The sequence below is a fragment of the Merops nubicus genome, unplaced genomic scaffold (assembly GCF_000691845.1).
Source record: "Merops nubicus isolate BGI_N331 unplaced genomic scaffold, ASM69184v1 Scaffold54291, whole genome shotgun sequence".
In the NCBI taxonomy this organism is placed as follows: domain Eukaryota; kingdom Metazoa; phylum Chordata; class Aves; order Coraciiformes; family Meropidae; genus Merops; species Merops nubicus.
The window spans coordinates 1-13,611 of NW_008587333.1; the positions used below are offsets into that span (position 1 = coordinate 1).

Below are 13,611 nucleotides of genomic sequence, written 5' to 3' on the forward strand. Positions count from 1 at the left end.
AGATGTGCCGGGCGTGGAGGCACCGGCGCGCTCCTCGATGGAGGGGAAGGCTCCCCTTGGGCTCCTGCTGCTCCTGTGGTGCCTGGCGTCCGCCGCGTCGCTGGAGCCGACGGCCACCACAGAGAATGACAGGTCAGTAGTGGAGCAGCTCTGCTGGTGGAGTTCAGTGCGTGCCTGAAATGTTAGAATTTGGTCATTTGTGCTGCGTGGAAGCGGGTTTGATTGCAACTTATAGTGTCAGGACAGGGGTTTAATTTTCAGGTTAGAAAATGCCTGGGACTGGTACAGAAACATTATTTTGAAGCGTACAGTGCATTAAAAATGTAACTTTAAAACAATTTTATAAACAATACTAGAAACAGTTTTAAAATGAGTGTTTTCTGGGCATCTGCCCTGTATTTCATTGCATTTTAATGACTCTCACAGTGACTTTACCCAGTCTGCTTAAAAAGAAAGTTATAAATAGAGTAACAGCAAGTGTGTGAAGACTGCTCCAAGAAACATAGGTGCTAAAATATTCTACTTGTGTAGAATGAATATTTGAAGCATGCATTCAATATTGCAGAGAAGTAATAAACTTAGGAAATTAGCAGAGATTTGGATTTATCATTATTTGTAGTGCTCTTTCATTCTGTAATGAAATACCAGTATGAATCCCAAACCATAGCAGGGGAAAGAGAGGACCTTGCAGAGCCAAACATTACAAAAGTGAAAAGAGCCTAAACTGTATTAGTTGAATCATGCCCCAAAGTCACTAATAACACACGGATTAAATATGTTGATGAAGGGCACAGCTGGCAGTAAAATCAGTGCATTTAAGGCAGAAGGACATGTGGTGCTTTGCTTAAGCTTGTATTAAGAGATCTGGTAGTCAGTTACTGATAAATACTACAATATGTTTTCATTTAAATAGCTTATTTGCTGTTCTCTGCCAGTTTGCAGATTTGTTAGTGTCTTCTTAGGATAATTGCACTTTTCTGCCATCGGGTCAAAATCTGAGCAGGAGCAGGCGGTGGGGCGTGACATGAACCTTGTGAGCATGGGGAAATGAAGCTGTGGTCCCGATGCCAGTGAGCTGGGTGGGGATTTTGCCTTTGCATCCCGTGGAGGTGGGATTGTGCCCACACGGTGCTATCTGCCAGAAGTTCTACCAGCTCAGTTTCTTTTTGTGTATTAAAAATGAAAGCTTGAGCATCTTGCCTTTCTGATCCAGTTCTTACTGGACATCCGTTAAAGTGCAGATCAAACCCCAGTACTCAGTACACTGTGAAATAATTGTGTTCATCTGTCTCCCTGTGTCAGATCGCACACGAGGATAGCAAAATATGACACAGAATACTTAAAGACTACCAGAGTCGTGGGCTTTGTAGCTATTTCTTAATGACAGAACTTAAATAGATACCTTTAACACTTAACGACATCTTTTGTTAGGGTGTTTCTTGAAGGAACTAGCAGTGGGGCACGTTTTGGCATCTGAGGCAGTGTGTCAGAGCAGCAATATGATGAGTAAATGACAGTGTGGATTCAGCTTCCTTTAACCTGATGGTGTGGAACCTGCCTCTGGCCCCAGTCACTGCTCAGTGCCAGGCTGGTTTGTGTGGCTCCTGTGGAAGTCCTCCAGGACTGGAGTCTATGGCAACTTTTTCAGGCAAACAAGCCAGACTTGGTTATCTTATGTAGATGGATAATGTCATCTGATAAGGAGGAATTTACACTTCTTTATACTTATAATCTTATTTAATTGGGTTTTACATAGTGATTAGTCATCCCAGTGCTTTGTATTAGGGCTAATCCAATTTTCATGTGGGCTCCTGACATACTTGGAATGGTAAATTCGACATACAGCATGCATGCCAGTGTGTATCTGGGCTAATTGTTAAGGAAAAATGTTAATAATCAAAACATATAACATATGTGTAACTGAATTCGAAGTTTTAGGGTAGAGTGGCTGAAAAAAAACCCCATAAATTAAAAAGTCTAGTCTCTAATTTAGTGCACTAAAAATGATTTGCTGGTTTTCAGGTCTAGCCACTGTTTGCTGGTAGATTTTCAGGGAGTGGAGAAGGCGGCTCTAGGGCTAGCCAGTTTCTGCTTCATACATGTAATTAACGTGTTCACACACATACTGAAGGGAATACATACTTTTAGTGTGTAGTTACTTTCCCATCTTTTCTTTCAGTGTTTTTCTTCTATAAAACATGCTCCGGCTGAGGGTACAAGGGTCTTGCTGCCAGAGGTTGCCTGTGAGTTTCTCAGCATGCCTTTTGTGTGGAAAGGCTGCTGATGTGACAGCAGGATGGCTGTTGAAGGCCACATGCTTCTGTGACACCTCGGGGTTCTCAGTGTCAAAGGCAGCTTCCAGACCCAGTAACATCAGCATCGACTGGTGCTTGCTCAGAAGCCAGGAGGTGACCCTTGCCTTATGCCACTGCCCGTGCCAGGGGGATCTGGCTGCAGCAGGGCCAAGCACAGCGTGCAAGCCTTGCCGTGGTGGAACTCCCTCGCCTTTCCGTGACGAGGCTGCCTGCACTGTGCAGGAGGGAGGCAGGCAGCCAGCTCTGCTAACAGAGTAACTTCACTGGTGCGCCCCCGGCTGCCTCCCAGGTGTGCCTGCCACGTGGCCGACCCTCTGTCACAGCGTGCTGCTTAGCGGTCGTTCCTGGGTCACCCTCTCCTCTGCGTTCCTCATGAAAGCATGAATATTTCATCAGCCCTGCACCTTCATCTATATTTGAGTGTCTTCGTGCCGGGAGTGGCACCGGTGTTCCCCCCGCCGCTGCATGGCGGTGCTGCTGAGGTGTCATGTGTAACGTGGAGCAGCCCAGCCGCCTTGTCCCGAGGTGCCAGCCTGCCCCCGGGGGATGTGTGCAGGAGCTTTGGAACCGTTCTGCTCACAGCACGACCCCCCAGGGCTGCTCACAATGAGCCACGCCTCCTGTCGTCGCTGTGTGCTTCCCTCAAGGCGTGGTGTTTCTGTCCGTTAGCGTTCCACAAGGTGATTCAGTTGGTGTGGCCATTGTTGTAGCTTTAACCCAGGTGGGAAGCTAAGTGGACCTTTCAAGTCCAGTGAGGGAATGAAGTGAATGACACAACTTTACACCAGTCTCCTCTCATCACAGTGCTTTAGTCTGCACACTACAGCACAGTGATTTCCAAACTGGATCCTTTAGTTATGTATACAGAGAGGAACTAAAAGTATAACTAAGCATAACTAAATAAACATAGGTACAACTAAATATAACTGAAGTTAGAAAAAATAAATAATTTTAAACCATGTCCGTTGGTTGTACCTCATTTTTTTTAGCTATTCCAATGAAAAAAATGCCACCAAGTAGCCTTTTCCAGCCTGTAGGCACAATCCATCGTGAAGGATGTCTAGAAAAGAAAAATAAGGCTGCATCACATCACAAAACCTGTCTTCCTAATCATTGAACAATCTAAGAAACAGTTTTGCCTGGAAAAGAAAACAAGGTCTGGTCCATTTTAGCTCTGATGTTTGCTATCTGTCTGTCAGAATGAGGATTATTTCCACCCATCTCTGAAGACTGCTTGCTGTGGGCTCAAGAGCTTTGAGTGATTTGGGGACCTCAGCCCAGGACTAACCCTGGGACGCAATGGGCAGTGGGAGGAAGTGGGACCCACTCTGAAAGTGCACAGCCTCCTTGAGGAGGCTTGGCTTTAGCAGCTGCAACTGAGCAGAAAGTTGGTCCCAATATATGTGAATAAAACTGCCAGACTGATTTTAAACAGTGTTACCTACGCTGGACTTCTCTGAACATAAGGTCCTGTCCAGGTTCTCTGAGCTCTGGTCACAGTCCCTGCTGTGGTGCTGTCTCTTTGTGCTGTGTTACATTTTCTCTGGAGACCATCTTTGGCTCTCTTGCCCTGGTTGCTGGAGGGACTGAGCCACCTGCCCGAAGGTCTGGAGCAAAGGTGCTCATCAGACCTGGTGTTTGGTGGCAGAGCAACAGACTGGAATACAGACTCACTTTGCCTTCTGGGTTTGGGGTGTTTGCAGGGGGGCACGGGAGACCTGCTTGCAGCAGCAGACAGTATGCCTGTGGAAGGACATTCTCACTGGAGAGACACTGCTCAGCAGAAGAGCCTGCTGCCCTCCTGAACCTTGGGTGTAAACAAGAGCTTGGATGTGAAGCGTGGGCTCTGCTGAAGCTGTTCCCATCACCAGGGGTTTGGGCAGGCCGGGTCCAGTGTGGTCAGACTCCCTGACTGCTGGAGCCACGCGGGCCTGGCAGCAAGCAGGGCAGGCTCTCAGCCATCCCACGTTTGTCCTTTGGTGACATGGTGTTGTTTGGACCCTTTTCTTTGCCATGAAGGATGCTGCAATGGAAATTAGGTCAGGATCACAGCTGCAGTACGTGCCAGTGGGTCACACAGATCCCTGCCCAGCCAGTCCATTGGGAGTGGGTTCACCCAGCTGTCCAGGGGCTCCCCAGCGAGGCCAGGGACTGAACTGGCTATTCAGGAGCCTTATGGTGCAATTTACACATAAATACTGAAAGCTGCTTTGATTCCTGGTCCGTACGTGCTGGTCTTAGCGTGTATCTTTTCAAGCATTTTACTTCTGTGGTGGGTTCGAAAGGAGATAGGAATCAAGGCAGGAAAAAGGTGTGTGTGTGTGTGCATACCCCGCTGCGGGAGCGCTGGTGTGTCCACCTGCTGGGGAGCGCTGGCAGCGGGCCTGGGAAGGGGGCGTGTGCCATCGGGTCAGGGCGTCCCCTGCAGGGGCTGCAGGCTCCAGGGAAGGCGCCGTGGTGCCGAGGGTTCCTGTGATTCAAGGAGTGGAGCCTGGTCCTTCGGGAGAGCTCGTTTCTTGGACTTCGATCTTATAGGTCTTTTGGTGGTGCACATGAATCTACTGGGATTGATTCTCTAGTTCAGGAAAGCAGATAATTCATCGCTGAATTATACCAGAGAAGAAAATCAAAGGCTGAAGATTTCATGAGCTTGGTAGTTGTCACCTGAGATGTGCTTCCTTTGTGCCTTGCAGCTGACTTCTGTGAGATTTGGGATTGCTTGGAACCTTTCAGGAGCTCTCTTTATATGGCTGTAAGTCTGGGCTTAAGGCATGTTAGCCCAGTGTATTTGCTGTGTGCTGGAGGAATTCAGTATGTTGCTTCTGAACCTCACTGGGGACTAAGGATGGTGCAGTGATATCTGTGTGTTCCCTGCTTGTGGGCTGGAACTGGTTCAGTCTCTAACCCAAAACTGAGGTCCCATGGGAAGGGACTAGAGGGGTAAGGAAGCCTTTAGTCAATATGGGGAGGATATGGGGAGGATATGGGAATGCTTGGAAGGGCTGATCCACCTGGGGGATCTCTGAACATGAGGCATTTTTATCCTGGGTATGCTGGCTTTGGAATTAGTTTGCCATGTTCCTGTGACATTCACCATCCAAAGATCTGAGTTACTCTTTGAATGTTACCTTGAATGAATCAGGGACAGGAGCTGTCCTCAGTAAAGGTGCAGCAGACTTTAAATGGTTTAAACAGGTGCCGTACAGTAAATATTTTCCTCCTCTCTTCTAGTTCACATGCATTTCCAGATCAAGATTTTCTGCAAAGAAGTGGTAAGGCTTTTTTTTTATTATTTTTTTTTATTTCAGTGGGCTAAATGCCTGATACTGGCATTCTTAGTGTAGCTGTAAAATATCAGCTGTAAAATAGATGTAAAATGAAAAGAAGGAACTCTGTTGTATAACTAAGGTAAACTAGAAAATGCATAGAGGCAATATTTGCACAAAACTAAATATTTTCCAAAATAAAACCAGGTACTCTGAAATGCAGGTTTCATACAGGGGTAATTATTGTTTGCATAAGAACGTGCAATGTTGTGCTTTTAAAAATGATGGGGAGTTTTCTTTGTAGGCTAGTAACACACTTTCTTCTGCAGGTCGACGCTATGATGGTGGTGTGAAGCCCAAATTTAATGTAAATCAAGTAGGAATTCCACAGGTAATGCTTGAAGGACTGGATCTGTAAAGTATTCTCATAATACATTGAGATCTTTTAATTTGCATTTTTGAATTAAATACACTGTTCACAAGAAGTGTAAAGCCAGCAAAACTCTGTAGATCATTGTGATGTGGTACTGATTCACTGCCTGCTGTACAAGGTATCTCCTGCTTTCTAAGGAGTGAGCTGAGGCTTCAGCTGCTGTTGCTGGTGTGGACTGGCAGTGGGTTTGGGGACAAGGTCACGCTGAAAGCACCAAATCCTGTCACCCATATCCTGTTCAGTGCCATAGGATTTCTGCAGCCAGCGTTTTGCTTGTATCACTGGGTATTGAAAGAGTAACTGAAGCAAAACTGCAGATTGTTTAAATTTAGTGAGAGTTTTTCTTGAATCCAGACTTTAGGTCTTGCAAAAAAACTGAAATAAAAGGTTTCCTTACCAAAAGGGTAAATAATCTGTTGATTAAATCTCTGTCATCTGTACTTCTGAGAAGACAGCCTTATAATTAATACAGATGGCAGTGGTAGCCAAGGGTTCTTGCTGGCTGTTGCATGACATTTTCTGACCATGATCTTACCTTGCTTTCAGTTTGTTGCTGTGACTACTTGCTAATTTTAATCCCAGAGCAGTCCTGTGCCACATGTAAGGTCAAGTATCAAAAGGGGTCTTCCAGGGTCTGAGCTGAGAGACGTGATTCGCTAATCTGAACAGAAAAAAAATCTCTTTAAGCCAACACAAAGCTTTGGGGCTTAACTGCATCCCTTCTGGAGGCTGGTAAGATGCTGTTTATGACTGGGGCTGAGAAGACCTCTCTTGTTTCTGCACAACTTGAACTTGCTTTATCATGTGACATGCAGGACAGGCATGCAGAATCCTGTTTAGATAGGACACGTGCAGATGGAAAAGAGCTGGTGTCTGGAAATTTTAGTTTGGAATGTGGAAATGACAGTTAAATTGTGAAGTTGGTTAACTCCGTTCTGAGCCCTAATTCACTCTCTCAAATTGTGATACCTGACAGCCAAATTGCCCTGCTTTTGCTATGAAATTTGGCTCTAGAAAGGATGGCATTTTTCTAATGTCTACAGATGACATGGAAGCTTGCAATATTAAAACCTGAGGACTGTAGCTTCTATGTCTTCCATGTACTTCCAGCGAGGTAGGCTGTGTCCTTGGCCTGAGCTGAGTACTCTTTAGTGTGCTCAGCTAATTCTTACAGGTGTCCCAGAGAGACTTTTGCTGGGGTAAGCACCTTGTCTTTCTAGCTTTGCATTAACTTTTTGTGTTGGGCAGCTCTACAGAGTGCTGGGGTGAGATGGGAACATGCACCCTGGTACAATAAGTGCTACTTAGGCTGGCTCTCTGGCCAGTGGTGCTGGAGCTAGAGGATTGTCTGCTGCCATTCCCATGGGGGAAACAGATTAGCCAGAGTTTTCTCTGCTTCCTGACTTCTCTGGTGCTGTGGCTGAGAGCTGGCTCTGCAGGTGCTCTCCAGGGGCTGGCCTCATTTATTCTGGTAGGAGGAAGAGTAGCTCCTGAAATACACATTGTCTCATGCCGATCTTTCGTGTGGTCAATCAGGTTGCTGGCTACAACTTGAGCAGGAGAGGACAGTGGGAAGGAGCCTGGAGGCCGTTCACACACAGCCACTACAGTCCTCTCAACGTCACAGTCAATGGCATCCCCTGCATTCTCTTCCGGGCCAAGAGGATCATGATTAAGTTTGAAAACCACACACAGCTGGATTTGACAGAGAAGACGTTTGGTGTCCATGCAACAGTGGATGTTGGAGATTCAAACTGCAGTGAAGACAATGCAATGTAAGGTGGCATTCTACTCTGCCATTTCACCTGTACATGTTCCACAGAAACAGTGTTTGTCACTCTGCCCCTGCAGCGAGCAGGTTGAGAAGGCATGGGGCTGGAAGGGGACACTGCCTGGACAGCTGACCTGAGCTGGCCAAAGCTGTATTCCCTGCCACGTAATGTCATGCTCATCAATGAACACTGGGGCAGAGGAAGGAGAAGTGGGTAGGGGTTCTGTCTTCCAGGGTGGCTCTTGCTTAGAGATTTGCTGAGCGTTGTTCTGTCCATGGGAGGTAGACAGTGATTGCCCTTGCAAAACTTTACTTGTTTTTTTTCCTCCCTTTCACTTATTAAACTCGGTCTTCACCCATGAGTTCTCTCTCTTTTGCTCTTCCTGTTGTCTCTGCTGTCCTGCTGTGGGGTGGAGAGGGCAGAGCGAGTGAGAAGCTGCCTGGGTCTCAGCTGCTGGCCGGGGTCAGCCCACCACGGGGCTCTATATTCTCCTTGATGAACTATGTTGGAAGATGTTTGGGAATTTATAGAACATGTTACTCATTAAAAAAGGTGCAAGAAGTGTCAGGAAGCAGAAATACTCTACAGCATACCCTTGACATGCCTTTTTATCAATTTTTCACCTTATCTGAGGTTGATCTCAAAATCTGTGAGTTCAGAGCCATCTTAGCTGCCATGTTTTCTGATCTTTCTGGTTCCCACATAGTTTTTTGAGTAGCCTTGACCTGGCGACACAGCTCCTGAGGCTGGCTGGACCTTGATGCTTAGATTGAAGCTGAGGCTGGCATTTTTTGATGGAGTCAGGAGTTATACTGTGACTACTAAGCTGTTTCTTCTCTGTGGAGAGAGGGGAAAATGCTACTCCTTCCCAATGGTCATGCTTTCTTATATGTTGTGTTCTTTGCTTATTTGGGATGCACTGAGAAATAGTAGTACCCTTGGCTCTTGCCCTTTGATAGTGCTGCAGAATCCTAACCAAGAAAATCCTGGCTTATTCTGAGCTCGTGCTAGGAGGCATGTGTCAGAACATTTGAGAGATGGCATGAACAAATCTGTGGTATCTCTGCTAGATTCCAAGTATCAAGTCACTAGAAACTGTGTTTCAAGTGTCCATTCCCTCATTACCACTACGGGCATCTTAAGCCCTGATGGAGGCCCCTGGATGTGAAAGTCCTGCTCTGTGGACAGGAGGGTGGGCCTTCTGGGCTCATGAGCCAGGGTGTGGCTCAGAGTAACTGCCAAATACAAGTCTGGGGTTAGATTGTCAGTCAGCCTGTATTTGACTGTAGCAGAGAAGAAAGGGAAAAAGTGACTTGAGTGTTTGTGTGTAATCTGAGGTTTAAGGACTGACCTAAACTGTGCCAGTTGATGGCTGGGTGCTCCCAGGATGCATTGTCCAGTTTACTCACTCCAGAGAAGTCACACAGAATCACCTCTGGGGCTCACCTCATCCAACCCCCTGCTAAAAGCAGGTTCACCCAGAGGAGGTTGCACAGGATCATGCCCAGGAGGGTTTTGAATCTCACCAGAGACAAAGACTCCACAACCTCACTGGGCAGCCTAGTCCGGGGCTCTGTCACCCTCAGAATAAAGAAGTTTTTCCACATGTTTTTCCTTATGTTCTTTAAAACTCCCTTAAACTTCTCCCTTTTCCAGCCTTTTTTGTTAAGGAGATTCTGTGTTGGGGTTTAGGCCAGCTTTCCAGCAGGCTATACTGATACTAGTCAATGTGAAGTAGCTGGAGCAGGGAAAAAGTATTTGACACCAAACACATCTACATCTGTTAGGCAAACATAATATTCCAATTCGCAGGTTGGGTTTTTTTATGCACCAATTTCTGGATCAGGCCTCTGAGTTGAATGCTGTGTTTAACTGTGTCTAATCCTCAACTGTCTGATTTCCCTCTGTAGTAAAGCAAGGGATAGTCTAGATTCCGTGTACTGGCTCATTGGATCAGTGTTAGTCAAGGTGGAAGAAGTCTAGATCTGGTATGAAATCATAGGGCTAGCTGGTTTTACTGTTTTAAAATTTTCTTCAGCTTTAAGTTTGGAAGTCTTTCAGGTGCTGCATGGCTTCATTATGCTTTTTTTCTCTAACTTAGTCTGAAAATGTTATGTCAACACTGAGAATCTATTATGAAGGTTTTAAGAGGCAAAATACTGTGAAGTCAAAAAAAATCCGTGCCACTCAGTCATGCAGTGCTACAATGGATCAGCTGCAGGGATGACAGAAGGGTGGGAAAGTGTGCATTAGTTTACAGTTAACCTGCTAGGAGCTTTCACTTCAGTAAACTCTGGGTGCCCAAGCTCACCACAGGAAAGGTGTGCAGAGCTACCTCACAGTCAGTGTGTTTGTATTGCTCTAACCATGACCACGTGTGAAACTGGAACTCAGATGCCATGTACATTTGTTATGCTTTAGTATCTCAAAAGATGAGAATAATGTGGCCGTTTGCACTTTGTAATGACACACAGAAGTGAGTCATGACTGAGGTGGAAGGGGAGCACAGATCAAAACAATCCAATTGTCAGCTGGTGTTGGAAGCAGTGTGACTGAAGCGTGCTGAAAGTTGAGCATGCTGTTCTGCTCTTTGGGGGTATTCCAGGCCTCCTTCTACTTAACAGCTGAACTACTGGGTTTCACTGGAGGAAGATTTAATCCTTTCAGGTTTGTATTTTTCTACTGACTTCAAACATATAGCGAGCAAAAGGCTCCATGTGTCACCGTGCTTGATCTTTTGTGCTGCTTTTTTCTCTTAAGATTTCTGAATATTTTGTCTAGCCTGATGTTACTTGCTTTCTGACTTAGGCTTTCTCTGAAGTTTGGTGACATTGGCAATCTAAAAGGACTTGTTATTAGGTAAGTTTATACAATAGAGGAAATATTAGATGTTTAAAAAAAGGTAAAGATGACAAAATATTACATGTTGTTATCCACTGTGATGCAGTTGTGTGTTCAGTTAGGGGGGAATTTATGTAAGCAAAAATAATATGGTAAAACTATTGCTTGTATAACTAAGACACGTGCATTTGATAGGTCTGTCACTTTAAAAACAAGGTCTTCCTTGTTTTTTAAGGCATTTTTTCTCCTATGTTGGCTTCTCTTTTCACAAGAAAAGTTTGGGTCATGTCATGTCATCTTCCTATGGCTGAGATTTTTGCAAAACCTTGCTAATTAGCTACATTTTTGTCTGGAAATTTTGCCTCAAGAACTGATAGTACAGGCTGCTCAGGCATCAAACTGTGACCTACTTTATATTTACTTCTTGGCAATCAAAGAAAGCAGCATTTCTTGATCAATAATTTTCTGTATCTTGGATGGATGTACAGTACCAATGTGTCATATAGATCTTCCTCAGTCATTTGGGAAAAATCCCTCACATTTCCTCTCACTGTGTGGGAGAGCAGCAAATCCTTCAGCTACAACAATGAAGAAACTCAAATCACTTTCCAGACTCAACAGAAGGAGCTGGAGCTCACATAGGTGAAACTCTGGTAGTACCAGTCTGTCTTCTAAGATCATTCAACATGAGAATTTAATAGTTACAACTCTTGGTTACACTTGTTTTCATTCTCATCTTTCCTCTCCTACAATATTTTCAGATTCTTATTAACAACCAACTATTACCAGCTGTCTGTTCAGAACTGGTTCAGTTTACACAGACTCCAGCTGCTTTACAACCACTCCATACAAGCCACGTTTAATGCAACCAGGATCTATGCACCATCCAGTTACTCCTACCACTGTGAACACGTGAGCAGCTTGCAGAGATACAATGCACTCCTCATTCCCAGCTCTGCGAACGATCTGTCAAAGCTTTGGGAAGTCACTTTCATTGATTTCCAGGTAATGGCATGGAATTGAACCAAAAAGATCCCATGAGCAGACTGATGGGAAACTTTGCACTTCACTGCCAAGAAAGGATGGTGATCTTCCGTGTGCAGTTTACAGGGTCTCTATGGGATTTGAAACAGAAATTGAATAGAAATGAAGACTTAAAGTATTACACTTATCTTCCTGTCAAAGGAAGTGAAGGGCTATATGGATTTTCTGTAGTCTTGTTTGAGTTTCTGTTTAGCTTGGGGGCTGAATTTAACTTCCAGTTATGTCTCTCAGAGCTGGGCTCTCAAACCTGGCATCAATAATGGCATCAGTCACCAAGTATAGGATTCATCTCCTTTAACTTTTGATGCCTAGTAATTTTAACCTGGTGCCCTAATTATAGTCACCCCAGTCTGCCTCTAAAGCCAGTGGATAATTCCTCTGACTCATCTCAAGTCCTTATTTTAGGATGAGATTAACCATCTTCTGAAAGTACCTATTTTTCTGCCTTTGACAATAAGGAAGCCTAAGAGGACTGAACTAGGATATCTTTCCTTTAGATACCTAATTCATAGAGGATGGAGAGGTGAAAAAGGGTGTAGGGGGGAAGTTGATCCCCCGTTTTTCATCATGGGATGAAAGCTCATGGACTGACCTAGTGAAGCAGGCAGTCAATTCCCTGAATGCCAATATGATAAGCTTCATGTCAGAACTGAAGGCACAGGCAAAACTTGCTGCTATTTGCCACAGCCGGATGCAACTGCATGTAGTTTAGTTTGTTTGCAGCCATATACTGCACAGCTGGATATGGTGAGAAAAAATCTAATGTTAGGTAGCCAGTTGAGAATATTTTCTTGTTTGCTGTGTTGAGGTTTATGCAGTTTGAAACAGAGACTCTGGAGATCCACAACAAATGACACTGGAAATGCACCGCTACCTTGAAGGGTACCATGCTGACAATTAGATGTGACTGAGCTATCACTGGTGGCCACAGAACATTTTGTTTAAAGCACAACTGCATATCCTTTGGGCAGCAGAGTGAAGGAGATTAGAACAACTGCCCCTTTCTAGAAGACTGGCCTGGATAAACACAAAGCATTAACTCTGGCTAGCACTGGTAGATAAAATTTTACAATAAGTAGATATTAAATTAAAAATTCTTCCTGGCATCAGGAGCAACTTCATGAAGTAGTTTGTAACCAGGACAACAAATACTTTATTTAATACGAGCTCTTCTATTCTCCTTGTAGATTCAAGGCTTTAACATTCAGGAAGGACATTTTGCCTATGCGAAAGACTGCGCGTCCTTTTTCTCTCCAGCAGTCCTGATGGGGTTGGTGATGTCCCTCATTCTGCTCCTGGTTCTCGCCTACGCTCTTCACATGTTGCTCCACCTGAAGTCTCTCGACAGGCACTATGAGTACAAAGCTTCTCCTGCCTATTTTGGACAGATGAAAGACAGTGACATGGGGGATGAGAAAGAGCCACTGAGAAGCAGTGGAAATGAGTGCTATGAACTTAGAAGCCAACAGTTCTGTAAAATTTATATTTAGCAGTATGCATCTGTCTCAATGAACAAGTTGTGTTTTCTTCTGCTGGCACTGTCATATGTAGTTTGTGCAGATTTTTCACCAACTGATGAAAAGAAGAGTAGATAACAGTCTGTTTAGGCAGTTACTGCCTGTTGTTTATTGGTAACCATCTTCAAGATTTCTTGGGAAATAAGGTGAGGGGAAAAAAATCTCTTGTGAGTAAGAGATTTCATGTGATGTGAGTTTATTCCTGTAGTTCAAAACTAAAATGCTTATTTTTTCAGCTAGCTTACCAAGTCCCAAAAAGATAATCGGTGATGGAGCCTTTGAAATTAAATAAAGATACAACAAGTTGCAAAATAAACCCCCATCTCTGCGTATTCTTCCAGAAGGCAAGGTTTTCCTTGGTTTTGCATTTACTTCATCCGCCTTGCTCCGTGCCTGAGGAAATGGTTCCCATTCCTTCCTCAG

The 13,611-nt window shown here is 44.7% G+C and overlaps 1 protein-coding gene across 1 annotated transcript; it reads left to right on the plus strand.

Annotated features, from left to right (window-relative positions):
* Window positions 1–5,910: 5,910 nt before the first annotated feature.
* On the plus strand, window positions 5,911–13,161 carry ATP6AP1L (ATPase, H+ transporting, lysosomal accessory protein 1-like; the record flags this gene model as incomplete). The annotated part of the gene is made up of 5 exons (XM_008948863.1): window positions 5,911–5,972; window positions 7,551–7,789; window positions 10,595–10,645; window positions 11,389–11,632; window positions 12,859–13,161. Coding segments are annotated over 5 exons (899 nt in total), but the record flags the coding sequence as incomplete, so codon positions are not given.
* Between the last annotated feature and the right edge of the window lie 450 nt (window positions 13,162–13,611).